General features: G+C 43.8%; 1 protein-coding gene across 5 annotated transcripts in view; it reads right to left on the reverse strand.

The window, feature by feature from the left end:
* Positions 1-3,728: 3,728 nt before the first annotated feature.
* The window catches only part of DAP3 (death associated protein 3), a 52,063-nt gene continuing 38,374 nt past the window's right edge, over positions 3,729-17,417 (reverse strand). For all 5 annotated transcript variants that reach the window (XM_030937150.1, XM_010368109.2, XM_030937151.1 and 2 more), the window contains 9 exons: positions 14,069-14,177; positions 13,516-13,608; positions 11,686-11,816; positions 10,384-10,464; positions 10,140-10,298; positions 8,112-8,171; positions 7,487-7,576; positions 5,194-5,311; positions 3,729-4,100 (listed from right to left, as the gene is read on the reverse strand). In XM_030937150.1, coding sequence (XP_030793010.1) covers positions 4,015-4,100; positions 5,194-5,311; positions 7,487-7,576; positions 8,112-8,171; positions 10,140-10,298; positions 10,384-10,464; positions 11,686-11,816; positions 13,516-13,608; positions 14,069-14,177 — 927 coding nt within the window. In that variant the 3' untranslated portion in view covers positions 3,729-4,014. The remainder of the gene's footprint in view (positions 4,101-5,193; positions 5,312-7,486; positions 7,577-8,111; positions 8,172-10,139; positions 10,299-10,383; positions 10,465-11,685; positions 11,817-13,515; positions 13,609-14,068; positions 14,178-17,417) is intronic.

Here is a 17,417-nt window from a genome sequence, read left to right on the forward strand (position 1 = left end):
GTCTCTGCTATAAATACAAAAATTAGTCGGGCGTGGTGGTGGGCACCTGTAAGTCCAGCTACTAGGGAGGCTGAGTCAGGAGGATAGCTTGAACCCAGGTTGCGGAGGTTACAGTGAGCCGAGATCATGCCACTGCACTCCAGCCTGGGCAACAGAGCGAGAGTCTAAAAAAATATATATATATATGTGACTAAGTGGACCCATGGACCCATGCAGTCCAAAAACGTTATTGTTCAAGGGTCAACAATAATGACCTGATGTATTTTCTACTTTGTAGAACAACAGATGCTTATTAAATAATATGTTTATTAAAGCATTATTTCATAATCTTCTGCCTTTCTAGAGGCTTGGTGATGTCCAAGTTCAGTTTTAGGCAACTTCAGTTGCTCTCTCTGTCTCTTCCTGGGTTAAAGAAAAGGATGACTGTAGTTAGGCTATTAAAAATAAAGTAGAGGCCAGGCACGGTGGCTCACACCTGTAATCTCAGCACTTTGGGAGGCTGAGGCGGGCGGATCATGAGGTCAGGAGATCGAGACCATCCTGGCTAACACGGTGAAACCTCATCTCTACCAAAAATACAAAAAAATTAGCTGGGTGTGGTGGCGGGCATCTGTAGTCCCAGCTACTCGGGAGGCCGAGGCAGGAGAATGGCATGAACCCCGGGAGGCGGCACTTGCAGTAAGCCGAGATCGTGCCACTGCACTCCAGCCTGGGTGACAGAGCGAGACTCCGTCTCAAAAAGTAAAATAAAATAAAATAAAAATAAATAAATAAAGTATATTACATGAATGTAAAAGAACTTCTACAAAAAAAAAAGTTGTTTGGGGATTCAATTTTTAAAAATACTTCCATTAGGACAAGTGTTAATCATGCTACTCAATCTTTTATATTCTTTTTTTTTTTTTTTTTTTTTTTTGAGACGGAGTCTCGCACTGTCACCAGGCTGGAGACACCAGGCTGGAGACACTGTCACTGTCTTGGCTCACGATGTTACTCAGGCTGGTCTCAAACTCCTGACCTCAGGTGATCCACCTGCCTCGGTCTCCCAAAGTGCTGGGATTATAAGTGTGCACCACCACACCTGGCCCTCTTTTGAATTTTTACTTGCAATTTTAGATTCGTCTATTGAAGGTAGCATTGTGTTTGGGTGCATTAGGTCTTCCCAGAAACAGACGATGGGGTTATAGGCTGGCCAAAGTCATTCACACTTATACACCCAGCAATTTGGGAGGCTGAGACAAGTGCATCACTTGAGCCCAGGAGTTTGAGACCAGCCTGGGCAACATAGTGAGATCCCATCATTGTTTAAAAAAAAAAAAAATCAAAATTAGCCACGAGTGGTGGTATGCCTGTAGTCCTAACCACTCGTGGAGCTGAGGTGGGAGGATTGAGTCCAGAAGGTCGAGGCTGTAGTGCAGCCTGACATTCCAGCCTGGGTAAGAGAGACCCTGTCTCAAAATAATATTTAAAAAAAACATAAACTTTAGGTCAGTTTCCCTTTTTAATTTCCTTTTTGTTTTTTGAGGCAGGGTCTTACTCTGCAGCTGAGGATGGAGAGCAGTGGCATGATCATGGCTCACTGAAACCTCAAGCTCTGGGGTTCAAGTGATTCTCCTGCCTCAGCCTCCCAAGTAGCTGGAACTACAGGCGCACGCCACCATACCTGGCTAATTTTTGTATTTGTTGTAGAGTCTAGGCTTCTCCATGTTGCCCAGGCTGGTCTGAAACTCCTAGGCTCAAGTGATCTGCCCACCTTGGCCTCCCAAGGTGCTGAGATTAGAGGTATGGACCACCGTTCTTGGTCAGTTTTCCAAAAAACCTGCTGAACTTTTGATAATGATTGCATTGAATCTAGAGGTCAATGTGAGAATAACTGCCATCTATTGAGTACTCCAATCAATGAACATGGAGTATCTTTCCATTTAGATATTTTAAATTATCATCAGGAATATGGTTTCTAGTGTACATTTAGCAGTTATTTTGTTCAAATTATTTATTTATTTAGAGATTGGGTCTCACTCTGAGGTTTTGCCACATTGCCTAGCCTAGGAAACCAACCTACACTCTGTCTCTACCGAATACTAAAAAATTAGCCAGTTGTGGTAGCACACACCTGTGGTCCCAAGTTACTTGGGAGGCTGAGGCAAAAGGACTGATTGAGTCCAGGAGTTGGGGCTGCAGTGAGCTGTGATCATGCCACTGCACTCCAGCCTGGGAGACAGGGCAAGACTGTCTCTTAAAAATATATAAATAGGCCGGGCGCGGTGGCTCAAGCCTGTAATCCCAGCACTTTGGGAGGCCGAGATGGGCGGATCACCAGGTCAGGAGATCGAGACCATCCTGGCTAACACGGTGAAACCCCGTCTCTACTAAAAAATACAAAAAGCTAGCCGGGCGAGGTGGCTGGTGCCTGTAGTCCCAGCTACTTGGGAGGCTGAGGCAGGAGAATGGCGTAAACCCAGGAGGCGGAGCTTGCAGTGAGCTGAGATCCGGCCACTGCACTCCAGCCTGGGCGACAGAGCAAGACTCTGTCTCAAAAAAAAAAAAAAAAAAAAAAAAATATATATATATAAATATAAATTTAAAAATATACAAATATATATAATATATATACATTATAGGACCCAATATTGAGTAATATATATTTTCACACACAATATATAATATACAACATGTATTACTTTGATAGTAACATATCAAATATATTTCTAATATATATCAAAGTAGTATATAGTATAATACACAATATATTAATAGTATACTAATATATTCATAATATATACATATAATATACATACATATAATATACATGTGTATATATAGAGTATCACACAGGCTGGAGTACAATGGCGCTATCTCTGCTCACTGCAACCTTCGCCTCCTGGGTTCAAGCGAGTCTCCTGCCTCAGCCTCCCGAGTAGCTGGGATTAGAGGTGCGTGCCATCACCCCTGGCTTTTTGTATTTTTAGTAGAGACGGGGTTTCACCATGTTGGCCAGGCTGGTCTTGAACTCCTGACCTCAAGTGATCTGCCCGCCTCGGCCTCCCAAAGTGCTGGGATTACAGGCATGAGCCACCACGCCCGGTCATATATATATTTGTGTAGATTTGGTAACAGAGATTCCTTTTAGAAAAGCACTGGGAGAAAGGGAAGATACCTGATTTTCCATTATTGTTATTCCTCATACCTATGCAGGATTCCTTCCAGGACCCCACTTCCCCCAAGTAGCAACATCCTTAGATGCTGAAGTCTCTCATGTAAAACAGCACAGTATACTTTCTTTTTTTTGAGATGGAGTCTTGCTCTGTTGCCCAGGCTGGAGTGCAGCAGTGCAATCTTGGCTCACTGCAACATCTGCCTCCCAAGTTGAAGCAATTCTCCTGCCTCAGCCTGCCGAGTAGCTTGGATTACAGGCGCATGCCACCATGCCTGGCTAATTCTTATAGTTTTAGTAGAGACGGTTTTACCATGTTGCCCAGGCTGGTTGCAAACTCCTGAACTCAAGCAGTCTGCCCGCCTTGGGCTTCCAAAGTGCTGGGATTACAGGCATGAGCCACTGTGCCCGGCCAGCTGTGAATTTTGACATGCTGAATTCCATAAAGCCTCAACAGAACCACTGGAAATTTCTGTAGAATTGATCTCTTCTGACCTGCAACAAGTAGAATATCAGAGAAATGCAATTTGGCCAATCTAAAGACTCCTTCCATATTATTAATCTAACACAACACTTAAGAAAGGTATTTTATTTTTTAGGAAAAGAGTCACAATTATCTTAAATGTGAAAAACCATATCCAATAAACCAATAGAAGTTTCAGGAACAAGGGAACATCTTATTGTCACGCATTCACAGTGAAACCCATTTTAATGCAGGTCTAGAGCCAACTGCAGTCCTGTCCAATCCCCTAGGTACAAGGGCCTGGCTCCTCTTCCTGTGTACTGCCCAACTTCCTCATCTCACTAGATCCAGCCAAAAGCAGATGTCCACTGTCTTCCTCACATGTTGTGATCGTGGCTTAGAGGTAGGCACAGTGCCGCTCCAGCAGCGAGGGGTTCGCGTTACTTAGGAACAGTAGTTCTTTTTTCCCTTCTTCTGTAGGAGCTAAAATGGAGACAAACACAGGTAAGTGGCAGTTTCCTGCTGCTGCACTGTGTTCCCCAGGAAATGGTGTAGTCAGAGGCTACTATATCCAAATTACGTTCTGAGGTGATTATCATCTCCCAAGAGATCTTACTTCTAGACCCTTACCCCAACACGCTACTCTTCTTTTGTATGCATTACTTCCTTTTCTGTGTCTACTCCTCCAATTCACCATGGAGCTCTCCTTCCACTCCAAGAGTATCTTCTGGACGTCAGGATTTTGTCAATCTCCCAACTCTTAGAAATCTGTCCGTTGTGTGTCCCAACTTAACATGCTGCAGTTAGTCTCACACTCTTCACTGTACTCCTTGAATAAGCTATTCCAATTAGTACTTTTTTTTTTTTTTTTGCTTTTTTCAATAGAGCTAGGGTCTCACTATATAAACCAGGCTGCTCTCAAACTGCCGACGTCAAGTGATCCTCCCACCTTGGCCTACCAAAGTGCAGATTACAGGCGTGAGCCACTGCACCAGGCCTCCAATTACTATTAACTTTCTATTATCTAGTGATAGAACAGCCTTAGCTTCTCTTCTATATCCCCTCTCATATTCAAAGGTGAGGTCAAGGGCAAATAAATGAACAGCTGGAATGCTTTCAGAATAGATGAAATATGGTGCTGAAAGTTAATTTCTGTACATCTACTAGGACAGGTGTGGCAAAGATTTACTTAGGTGCTGGAGTAGCCCTCGCACAGTATGAGTTATTCTATGGGTGTCCCAGAATGAATCTCTCAAGTGAAGTCTGTTGAATGAATAAATTCATTAAGGAGAATGTGGCAGGAACCCAATTACCTGGAAACTCTGCCCAGTGGATGGAGTTGGTTTTGCTCCCTTCTTTATCATGAAATATTTAGAGATAAAATCTCTTTTGTAAATTAAACCATAACAACCTTCCACCCACCTTTCTGTACCATTTATCAGCCAGAAAGAAGTCAAGATAAAGGATAAAGTACAAATTAGAGGCTGTTGTTGATGGAAGAAGAGATCAAGGCTCTGACTGAGTGGGATTCTACTGTGATCACAAAGCCCTGATAGGAAAAAACTAAATGATGGACCTTTCTCATGTTGAAGCCAATTGTTTTCCAAATAATACTGAATACAACTTTCAAATTCCTTTGGGTTATAGTTGGAAACCAGGATGGGAATAAAGGGATCCAGGGCATCAAATCCTTCCTGGGGAAGAAAAAGGATCAGGAAACATATTAGTTAAGGGACAAAGCACCAGAACAACTACTTAAGCACTTTGAAGGCAAGGTCTTTGTTTTTCTTCTATGTAACTCTACTTCTCATTCTCTGGCAACATTGCCTGATACAGGATTCCACATATGGTGTCTGGCTACTCGTGCTCTACGTGGCCACAAATACTATATATATATATGTATTTTTGAGACGGACTCTCGCTCTGTCGCCCAGGCTGGAGTGCAGTGGCGCGATCTCAGCTCACTGCAAGCTCCACCCCGGGTTCACACCATTCTCCTGCCTCAGCCTCCCAAGTAGCTGGGATTACAGGCACCCGCTGCCACACCCGGCTAATTTTTTTTTTTTTTTGCATTCTTAGTAGAGACGGGGTTTCACTGTGTTAGCCAGGATGGTCTCAATCTCCTGACCTTGTGATCCACCCGCCTCGGCCTCCCAAAGTGCTAGGGTTACAGGTGTGAGCCACTGCGCCCAGCCTGGAACATATTCTTACGATAGAAAATAAAGAAGTGGTCAAAGAATGATAGGAGCTGGATATGATGGCTCACGCCTGTAATCCCAGCACTTTAGGAGGCTGAGGTGGGAGGACTGCTTGAAGCTAGCAGTTCAAGACCACCCTAGGCAAAAACATAGTTAAGACCCTGCCTCTAAAAAAAAAAAAAAAAAAAAAAAAAAGGAAAGACAACATTCAGCGTGCTTGGGTATGGTGGCATGTGCTCAAGGCTACAGTGAGTTATGATGGTGCTACTGCACTACAACCTGGGTCACAGAGTGAGACCCTGTCTCCAAAACCATAATGATCGGGACATGTTAAAAGGATATAGAAGCAAGTTTGAAGGAGTTTTTTTTTTTTGCTGTTGAGACAGGGCCTCACTCTGTTGCCCAGGATGGAGTGCACTGGCAAAATCAGGGCTGACTACAACCTTGACCTCCCGGGCTCAAGCGATCCTCCCACCTCAGTCTTCAGAGTAGCTGTGACTACAGGCGAATGCCACCATGCCCAGCTAATTTAAAAATTTTTTTTGTAAAGGTGGGGTCTCACTTTGTTGCCCAGGCTGGTCTCAAACTCCTAAGCTCAAGGGATCCTTCTGCCTTGACCTCCCAAAGTGCTGGGATTATAGCTGTAAGCCACCATGCTCATAGGAAGGAATTTTTTTTTTTCTTGAGACGGAGTCTTGCTTTGTGGCTCAGGTTGGAGTGCAGTAGCGCAATCTTGGTTCACTGCAACCTCCGCCTCCTGGGTTCAAGCGATTCTTCTGCCTCAGCCTCCCAAGTAACTGGGACTACACGCACGTACCACCACGCCCGGCTAGTTTTTTGTATTTTTAGTAGAGACAGGGTTTCGCCGTGTTAGCCAGGATGGTCTCGATCTCCTGACCTCATGATCCACCTGCCTTGGCCTCCCAAAGTGCTGGGATTACAGGCGTGAGCCACTGCACCCGGCCAGAGACATGACAACTTAATGTGACACATTATCTGGGATTTATTTTTGTATAAAAGATACCGGGATAACTGGCTACATCAGAATAAATTCCACTAATTAGGTGTAAGTATGACATCAATGTCAATTTTCTGACTTTGATAATTATGCTCAGGGTATATATTAAAGTATCTTTGTTTATATGAATGAGACATTATTTGGAGACAAAGAAGCATTAAGACCAGGCACCGTGACTCACGCCTATAATCCTAGCACTTTGGGAGGCTGAGGTGGGCAGATCACTTGAGATCAGGAGTTTGAAACCAGCCTGGCCAACATGGTGAAACCTCATCTCTACTAAAAAAAAAAAATTAGCTGGGTGTGGTGGTGGACACCTGTAATCCCAGCTACTTAGGAGGCTGAGAAAGGAGAATCACTTGAACCCAGGAGGCAGAGGTTGCGGTGAGCCGAGATTGCACCATCGCACTCAAGCCTGGGTGACAGAGCAAGTCTCCACCTCAAAAAAAAAAAAAACAAAAACCAAAGAAACTCTGGAGAAAGAAAGATGGCTAAAGCAATTATGATCAAGTTAATATTTTAGGAATCCAGGAAAAGGGCATAAAGGAGTATGATTTTTCTCTAAGTCTGAAATTCTGTCAAAATAAATAGATTAATAAATATTTTTCTTTAGACAGGATAACAATCTAAGACAAATTTTCCTTTGACTTGACCTTTCCCAGCAACTCCTGGGGCAGATAGGCTTTCCGGGGCTTAAAGAGAGACCCAGTCTGGCTCAAAGTTGACACAATGGCGCCACCATGCTGAAAGAAACGAGAAAAGGCTGAACTGGAAAAAGTTGAAAAGGATAGAAAACTGCAATTTAATCATCTGTAAATGTTTTTTTCTTTCTTGGGCATACAATGTTACAAAAGTATGGTCTAGCACAGTTAAATGGCAATTAAATTGGTTATTCCAGCTTTGGCTCTGACAGTAAACTGTTGCCTGATTTTAATTTACCATGACATATGTGTGGGTCTCAAACTCTTTTCCAAAGACAGTAAGGAAATACAAAAACACTTTAAATGTCTGCAAGCAAAATAAAATTAGGCCAATATTTAAATAAAATGGTTATGAATAAACTTAACTCCAGTTAAGTGGAAAGATTATAAACCATATACATAGATTTTAATTCAGATCTTATTTCTAACTTGGTACAGATACAGGAATTAAATAAGACATAATAACTTACTGTCCATAAAATTAGAGACTGTAAAGTACTAGCAATGAAATAGGAGGACATGTTTAAAATGAAAATACATTTCTTTCTGAAATGTGTGAGGTATCATATACACTTACCCAATCATTTTTCATCATTTTCCTCAAGTTGTGAACAAGTGCTAATTCCTCTGGGGCAATCTGCATATTGGACAGAAAGAGAGAAGAGATTATCACGTGCCTTTCCCAGATGTTCTCCTGAAACAACTGACAATTTTTTTGTGTTTTTTTCTTGTTTTTCTTGACAGAGTCTTGCTCTGTTGCCCAGGCTGGAGTGCAGTGGCGTGATCTCGGCTCACTGCAACCTCTGGGTTCAAGCAATTCTCCTGCCTCAGCCTCCTGAGTAGCTGGGACTACAGGCAGGTGCCACCAGCACCTAATGTTTTGTATTTTTAGTAGAGACAGGATGGTCTCGAACTTCTGACCTTGTGATCCGCCCACCTTGGCCTCCCAAAGTGCTGGGATTACAAGCATGAGCCACCGCGCCTGGCGACAACAATTTTTTTAAAACCCTCAACTAAGACATAATTGTATACCTGAAGGTGCTCCCTCTGGGATAAGCCACATAGCCTCTGGCCTTAGAACTGCCATGCTTCTGGAGATTAACAACAGTCATCGAGAAAAACACCCACTACCCCAAACCAGCCCCATTTTGATGCTTCTGATCTCCTCTGCTTAGACAATCTAGCCTCATTTTGAAAAAAGAATCAAAAGATAAAAAAATTAAGAAAGAAAGAAAACATAGCTTCTGCTGTCATTCTCTTTCCACAATATACTCCCTTAGTTTTCAATGAATAGTGGAACTCTTGGCATTACCTTCTCCTCTGTTTCCATTTTACTGTTTATCTTTTTTTTTTTTTTTTTTTTTTTGAGACAGAGTCTCATTCTGTTGCCCAGCCTGGAATGCAGTGATACCATCTCCATTCATTGCAGCCTCTGCCTCTTGGGCTCAAGCCATCCTCCCATCTCAGCCTTCCAAGGAGCTGGAGCTACATACAGGTGCAAACCACCATGCCCAGCTAGTTTTTTGTATTTTTTGTAGAGACAGGGTTTCACTGTGCTCCCCAGGCTGATCTCAAACTCCAAACTCCTGGACTCAAGCAAACCACCCATCTCGGCCTCCTAAAAGTGCTGGGATTACAGGCATCAGCCACCACAGGCCTTGCTGTTTATCTTCATATATATACATGCATATATGAATAGGAATATATGTGTATACATGCACATATGAATATATATGCATATACATATATGAATACATGTGTATATATGTGCATATATACATATGTGAATATGTGCATATATACGCAAACGTGCACATACATATGAATGTATATGTGCATATACACACATATATATATGAATATATATGTGTGTGTGTGTGTGTATATATATATGGGTTTTTTTTGACACGGAGTTTCGCTCGTTGCCCAGGCTGGAGTGCAGTGGCGCGATCGCCTCCTGGGTTCAAGTGATTCTCCTGCCTCAGCCTCCTGAGTAGGTGGGATTACAGGCATGTACCACCATGCCCGGCCAGTTTTTGTATTTTTAGTAGAGACGGGGTTTCACCATGTTGGTCAAGCTGGTCTCAAACTCCGACCTCAGGTGATTCGCCCGCCTCAGTCTTCCCAAGTGCTGGGATCACAGGCATGAGCCACTGCGCCCAGCCATATATATATTTTTTAAGAGACGGGATCTCACTCTGTCACCCAGGTTGGTGTGCAGTGTTGCAATCATGCCACATTACAACCTTGAACTCCAGGGCTCAAGTGATCCTCTGGCCTCAGCTTTCCAGTAGCGGTGACTACAGGTGTGTGCCACCATGCCTGACTACTGGCTAATTTCTTATTTTTTTTAGAGGCAGGGGCTTTGCTATAGTGCCCATCCTAGTCTTGAACTCCTGGCCTCAAGCGATCGTCCCACCTCAGCATCCTGAGCCACTGGGATTACAGGCCTGAGCCACTGCACCCAGCTGTTAACTGTTTATCTTACTTTATAAGAAAAATAAGAAAACATATTGTATGGTCTACAAGGCTAAGACCCAGCCTCCATACTGATGGAACCAGAAATCAGAGAAAGAATATCGATAGAGACACCCAGTTTTCCTACCGGGCTTTTATCTTCTCTTTTCAGGGTGGTTCTTCCCCAAAGAGCATTGATTCCATCCACGGCCACCAGGAGGTGAAAAATACCCAAAGAACTTTGCCTCTTTAGCTCTTTCAGCACAATTCCAACTGCATCTGTGGCGTTCCTCACCCGCGTGATGCCCTATTGGGAGAGACAGTGGATTGTAGTGCTACCGGAGGCCTTCTCTTGTTATCGCATGTTACACATTCAGTGTCTTTTCTTATACCTGTTCAACCACTTCTCCCAGAGGACTGCCTTTCTCAGTGCTTTCTCTCTTATTCCAGACATACTGCTCTTGAACTTTTATCTAAAAGCAAGCAAAGAAAATTAAAACCAAAAAAAGGCTACTTGGCCTAAGGGTGAAACCATCGCTTGAAAAGGTTGGAGGCTAAGGTTAATAGGAGTTCATTTTAATCTATTGTTCAGGTTCTGTAAGAGATCTCAACGTAGAAGTGAATGCTTTCTTTTTTTTTTTTTTTTTTTTTTGAGACAGAGTCTCACTCTGTAAGCCAGGCTGAACTGCAGTGGTGCGATCTCAGCTCACTGCAACATCCACTTCCCAGGTTCAAGCGATTCTCCTGCCTCAGCCTCCTGAGTAGCTGGGATTTCGGGTGTGTGCCAACATGCCTGGGTAATTTTTGTACTTTTAGTAGAGATGGGGTTTCACCATGTTGGCCAGGCTGGTCTAGAATTCCTGACCTCAGGTGATCTGCCCACCTCGGCCTCCCAAAATGCTAGGATTACATGTCTGAGCCGCCACGCCTGACCTCTTTTTTCTGTTTTTTGAGACCATATCTCGCTCTGTCACCCAGGCTGGAGTGCAGTGGTGCTATCTCGGCTCACTGCAACCTCTGATTCCCAGGTTCAAGAGATTCCCCTGCCTCAGCCTCCTGAATAGATGGGCCTACAGGCATGCACCACCACGCCCAGCTAATTTTTGTATTTTCAGTAGAGACGGGATTTCATCATGTTGGCCAGGCTCATCTCGAACTCCTGACCAAAGTGAATGCTTTCTAATCCATTTCTGCTTGGAGTCTTGAAAAAACATACATAAGGGATTCTGATGAAAATGTCCAGAATGGCATCTGCATTTTTAACAAGCTCTTAGGTGACTCTGATTTATACCCAGAGTTGAACGGCCCCTGGTCTAGACAGGGTATCCAAGCATCACCAGGGTAAAGAATTTTTCCAATACATTTCTGGTTCCCTAAAAAGATCTTATCTGGAGAAAATCATGTAGTTGGAAATGTGCTTGCCAGGGATTGGAGGCTATACCTTGACAAGTCAATGAATCAACTGGATTTCACTTTGCTACCCACAAAATGGGAACAACTTACTGTTGCCTATTTATTTCACATGGATAAATGAGTTTCAAGTTATGAGTCCACTGTGAGCAAAACTTACAAAAAGAAATTAAAAATGATACAGTTATTCCAACTCCAGTATCAGTTCTCCATGGTCCACTGGTACTCAGGGCACAAAGAATCCATATAACGACTACCAAGCACTCAACTGAGAGTCTAGTCACCTGGTTCAAGAAGCGCTCATTTGTAGTTTTGAAATTCTTCAGCCAGGTTGAAGCCTCTAAAGGTTGATCAAAGCGCTGTTTGTTGTAGTTGGACTGCAGAAGATCCTGACAATTTTTCACCCAAAGATGAGCTTTAAAAAAAAGAGGCAGAAGAAAACAAGCCAGGCAGAAACTGTATTCAACTCAAAATATTCCAGCCTCTTTTAAGTTATGGGAAATGACTTTAGTTTCTCATATATATTTCTTTTCTTTTTTTTTTTGAGACAGAGTCTCGCTCTATCGCCCAGGCTGGAGTGCAGTGGCCGGATCTCAGCTCACTGCAAGCTCCACCTCCTGGGTTTATGCCATTCTCCTGCCTTAGCCTCCCAAGTATCTGGGACTACAGGCGCCTGCCACCTCGCCCGGCTAGTTTTTTGTATTTTTTAGTAGAGACGGGGTTTCACCGTGTTAGCCAGGATGGTCTCGATCTCCTGATCCACCCATCTCAGCCTCCCAAAGTGCTGGGATTACAGGCTTGAGCCACCGCGCCCGGCTCTTTTCTTTGTTTTTTGAGACAGCCTCTTGCTCTGTCACCCAGGCTAGAAGGCAGGATGTGATCACAGTTCACTGTAACCTTGAACTCCCAGGCTCAGGCGATCCTCCTGCCTCAGCCTCTCAAAGTCTGGTGCACCACTGTGCCTGGCCTTGTCAGGTCCAGCTTAGACTAAACATTATGATTAGAATCAATATATAAATCATACCAAGTGAATTAAATGTCACTTCTGCTTACCAGCAGGTTTGAAAGCTAAGTTAGAAAATGTGATGTTACTACGCAAGCAGGGTTGTTATAAAAAAGAAAATGTGGATGCACACAACATTGAACACAAAAGAGATAAATGCAAGTTTTGACAATCCACACTGACGACTCTAGAATGCTGATAAATAGTAAAAGGCTCTATGGGTACTCAGGATTGTTAACCGATGGCAAAACAAAAACAAAAACAAAAAAACAACAACAAAAAACTCCATGGCGACCTCTAAGGCAGAAGATTATGCTCATGGGTATTAAATATCAAAAGAAGGACTGCTTAGCATCAAAAGGCTTCAGGAAGCTTTTACTCCAATTTCCTTTTGTCACATTGACTTCACCTTGTAACCTGCTTGGCAATAATAGCATGAAGAAATCATGATGGATGGGCTCAGACTGCTCTACATCTGGAGCAAAGGCTTTTTGTTTGTTTGTTTGTTTGTTTTTGAGACAGGGTCTTGCTTTGTTGCCCACGCTAGAGTGTACTGGTGCAATCACGGCTCACTGCAGCCTCCTCCTGGGCTCTAAGCAATATTCCGGCCTCGGCCTCGCAAAGTGCTGTGACTATGGGTGTCAGCCATCGTGACTGGCAAAGCCTTTTCCTTTAGCTAGGAAAGTTAAAGCTGAGGCCGGGCGCAGTAGCTCATGCCTGTAATCCCAGCACTTTGGGAGGCCGAGGCAGGTGGATCACCTGAGGTCAGGAGTTCAAGACCAGCCCGGCCAACATGGTGAAACCCTGTCTCTATACAACTACAAAAACTACCTGGGTGTGGTGGTGTGGTGGGTACCTGTAATCCCAGCTACTTGGGAGGCTGAAGCAGGAGAATCTCTTGAGTCTGGGAGGCAGAGGTTGCAGTGACCTGAGATTGCACCACTGCACTCCAGACTGGCCAACAAGAGCGAAACTCCATCTCAAAAAAAAAAAGAAAAGAAAAAAAATTAAAGCTGCAAAAGAGATAAATGCAAGTTTTGCATTTATCCTGTTACCACAGTAACAGGATAACTAAACCTAACAGACAGAAGAAACAACAGGAAGTTCTCACCATCTGGAATATGTAGTATCAGCCAGTCCTGTTTTGCACAGAAATGAATAACATGGCAGAGACTGAGGGTTTTTCCTGTTCCCTTCTCTCCATCTAAAATATGTGTTGTTAAAGAAAACATGACTAGAAGGATCATTTGTACTATGAACAGTAGCTACGCTTTGTTTTGCTTTTTTTTCTGAGACAGGATCTCATTCTGTCTCCCAGGCTGGAGTGCAGTGGCTTGATATCAGCTCACAGCAACCTCCACTTCCCAGGTTCAAGCGATTCTCCTGCCTCAGCTTCCCAAGTAGCTGGGATTACAGGTGCACGCTACCACACCCGGCTAATTTTTTGCATTTTTAGTAAATGCGGGGTTTCACCATGTTGGCCAGGCAGGTCTTGAACTCCTGACTTTAGGTGATATGCCTGCTTCGGCTTCCCAAACTCCTGGGATTACAGGTGTGAGCCACAGTGCCCGGCCTCAATAGTACTTTTTTTCATTTCTTCTTTTCCCTTATTTGAGGGGAGAAAGCATTGGTTCATGAGGGTCCAAGCAGGCAGGAAAGGATACACAGAAGATATCGTACAGCCGGATAAGCAAAATTGGTGTTTTTCAGGTAATGCAGAAGTTCTAGGGCTGGTTTCCTTACCATCAGGCAAGCTTCACTGAATGTCTTCACCTGATAAAATAGGAAAGAAGGAAGGAGTGGGTGGGGTGTGGAATTTCTAGCCAGTTCTTGGTATACATACTCTGCCAAAAGTGGCAACCAAGACCATCAAATTGCATGCCTCTAATTTATTCGGTTAGGAGAAGCTGGGTTGGTACTGAGTTTGAAAATCTATCCATATAACTTAGCTAAAAACTGAAATACATTATTCCGCACTAAGTAACATGATAGTCAGCTTTTGATTATTCCTGTTACTGAAGCATATATTCTATCTCAGCTGAAATCTATAAATAATTGGTATGTCTCGTGACAAAATTATGTATACCACTTAGGGCCACTGTAAATATGGAAAGCATAAAGAAAAATGCTTAAAATTTCTGACACAAGTTAATAATTCAATAAACATTAACTTTTTTTTTTTTTTTTGAGACGGAGTTTCACTCTTGTTGCCCAGGCTGGAATGCAATGGCACGATCTCGGCTCACCACAACCTCTGCCTCCCGGTTCAAGTGATTCTCCCACCTCAGCCTCCCAAGTAGCTGGGATTATAGGCATGCACCACCACGCCCGGCTATCTTGTATTTTTAGTACAGATGGAGTTTCTCAATGTTGGTCAGGCTGGTCTCAAACTCCCGACCTCAGGTGATCCCCTCGCCTCGGCCTCTCTTAAGTGCAGGGACTACAGGCATGAGCCAGTGCGCCCGGCCTAAAATTTATTTTTAGTTAATTTTTTTTTTTTTTTTTTTTTTTTTTTTGAGACGGAGTCTCACTCTGTCACCCAGGCTAGAGTGCAGTGGCGTGATCTCGGCTCACTGCAACCTCCGCCTCCTGGGTTAAAGCAATTCTCCCGCCTCAGCCTGCTCAGTAGCTGGGATTACAGGTGCCGCAACCACGCCAGGCTGATTTTTGTAATTTTAGTAGAGACAGGGTTTCACCATGTTGGTCAGGCTGGTCTCGAACTCCTGACCTCATGATCCGCCCGCCTAGGTCCTCCAAGGTGCTGGGATTATAGGCATGAGCCACCGTGCCTGGCCTAAAATTTATTTTTATTACTTTAACCATTTACTTTTTTCTCTAGAACTAAATACATGGCAGCTCAGGAGCAGGCGTTACCAGCTGCCCCCACAACTCTAAGGCCATCCATACCTCACACCCCTAGCATACTAACCTTTCAGAGTTTATGTGTTCATTCCCCTTTTGCTACCAGAATACTTTGGCGGGAAATTTGGGAAGCACTAATGTGTGTGAAACTGACTTGCAAAGAAAATATTAAAATACGTCTACTAATAAGAATATCTAACAAATACTGTTTGTAAGTATAACTAAAATAGTGCTAATTTTTTAACTTTTTTGAGACAGAGTCTCGCTCTGTCGCACAGACTGGAGTGCAGTGACACGATCTCAGCTCACTGCAAGCTCTGCCTCCCGGGGTCAAGCGTTTTTCCTGCTTCAGTCTCACAAGTAGCTGTGACTACAGGCGTGTGCCACCATGCCCAGCTAATTTTTGTATTTTTAGTAGAGACAGAGTTTCACCATGTTCGGCCAGACTTGTCTTGAACTCCTGGCCTTAAGTAATCTGCTCACCTCAACTTCCCAAAGTGCTGGGATTACAGGCATGAGCCACTGTACCCAGCCAGTGTTGATATTTTTAAAAGAAATCCTAACAAAACAATTGAATTGGTGTAGGATTTGACAGGCGATTCCAAACTTAATGGAAGCGTCAATGTTCAAAAAAACATGATACAGGTATTAAAACAAATGTCGACTGGGCGTGGTGGCTCACGCCTGTAATCCCAGCACTTTGGGAGGCCAAGGCAGGTGGATCACCTGAGGTTAGTAGTTGGAGACCAGCCTAGCCAATACGGCAAATCCCCATCTCTACTAAAAATACAAAAAATTAGCCGGGCGTGGTAGCGGGCGCCTGTAGTCCCAGCTACTCGGGAGGCTGAGGCAGGAGAATGGCGTGAACCCAGGAGGCGGAGCTTGCAGTGAGCCCAGATCACACCACTGCACTCCAGCCTGGGCAACAGAGTGAGACTCCGTCTCAAAAAAAAAAAAAAAATTAGCCAGGCGTGGTGGCGAGCACCTGTAATCCCAGTGACTTGGGAGGCTGAGGCAGGAGAATCACTTGAACTCAGGAGGCAGAGGTTGCAGTGAGCTGAGATCACATCACTGCATTCCAGCCTGGGTGACAAAAGTGAAACTCTGTTTCAAAAAAAAAAAGGCACATAAGGGCTGGGAGCTGTGGCTCACACCTGTAATCCCAGCACATTGAAATACCAAGACAGGAGGATCACTTGAGCCCAGGAGGTCAGAGATGTAGAGTGTGCTATGGTCACGCCACCGTACTCCAGCCTGGCTGTCAGAGTGAGACCCTGTCTCTGTAATTAAAATAATAATAATAATAGACCAGGCGCAGTGGCTCAAGCCTGTAATCCCAGCACTTTGGGAGGCCAAGACGGGTGGATCACGAGGTCAGGAGATCGAGACCATCCTGGCTAACACGGTGAAACCCCGTCTCTACTAAAAAATACAAAAAACTAGCCAGGCGAGGTGGCTGGCGCCTGTAGTCCCAGCTACTCGGGAGGCTGAGGCAGGAGAATGGCCTAAACCCGGGAGGTGGAGCTTGCAGTGAGCTGAGATCCAGCCACTGCACTCCAGCCCGGGCGACAGAGCGAGACTCCATCTCAAAAAAAAATAATAATAATAATAATAAAATAAAGTCAGCTACTCTAGGCACACTGTCCATCAGTTAGGTCTGCTCCAAAAGAAGCAGTATTAAAAAAAAAAAAGTCATATTAGGCAGTATGACAATGCTAATATCCACAATAATGGTGAGGAAGTGGGCCTTCACGTAAATGAAAATTATGAAAAGAATGTTTAAGTTCTTCCAGAGCATTGTTGGTTAACCCAGTCTGAAAATAACTTCAAATAGTTAATTAAAGACAACACCTCACAACCCTGAAGCTAAATCAACATTGTACTTGAATGTCTTGAACAGTTTAAAGTGCCACTGCAGATGCTTTCTTCTGGTTGTGTCCCATTTCCAATCTTAACAACAACAAAAATTTTTTTTAATTAAAATTGTTTTTTAGAGACTCTGTTGCCCAAGTTGGAGTGCCGTGGCACTATCGTAGCTCACTGCAGCTTGAACTCCTGGGCTCAAGCCATCCTCCTGCTTCAGCCTCCTAAGTAGCTACCGCACAGGACTAAATGTTTTTTTTTTTTTTTTTTTTTGAGTGAGCAACAGCA

Source organism: Rhinopithecus roxellana, chromosome 8 (genome assembly GCF_007565055.1).
Source record: "Rhinopithecus roxellana isolate Shanxi Qingling chromosome 8, ASM756505v1, whole genome shotgun sequence".
Lineage (NCBI taxonomy): Eukaryota > Metazoa > Chordata > Mammalia > Primates > Cercopithecidae > Rhinopithecus > Rhinopithecus roxellana.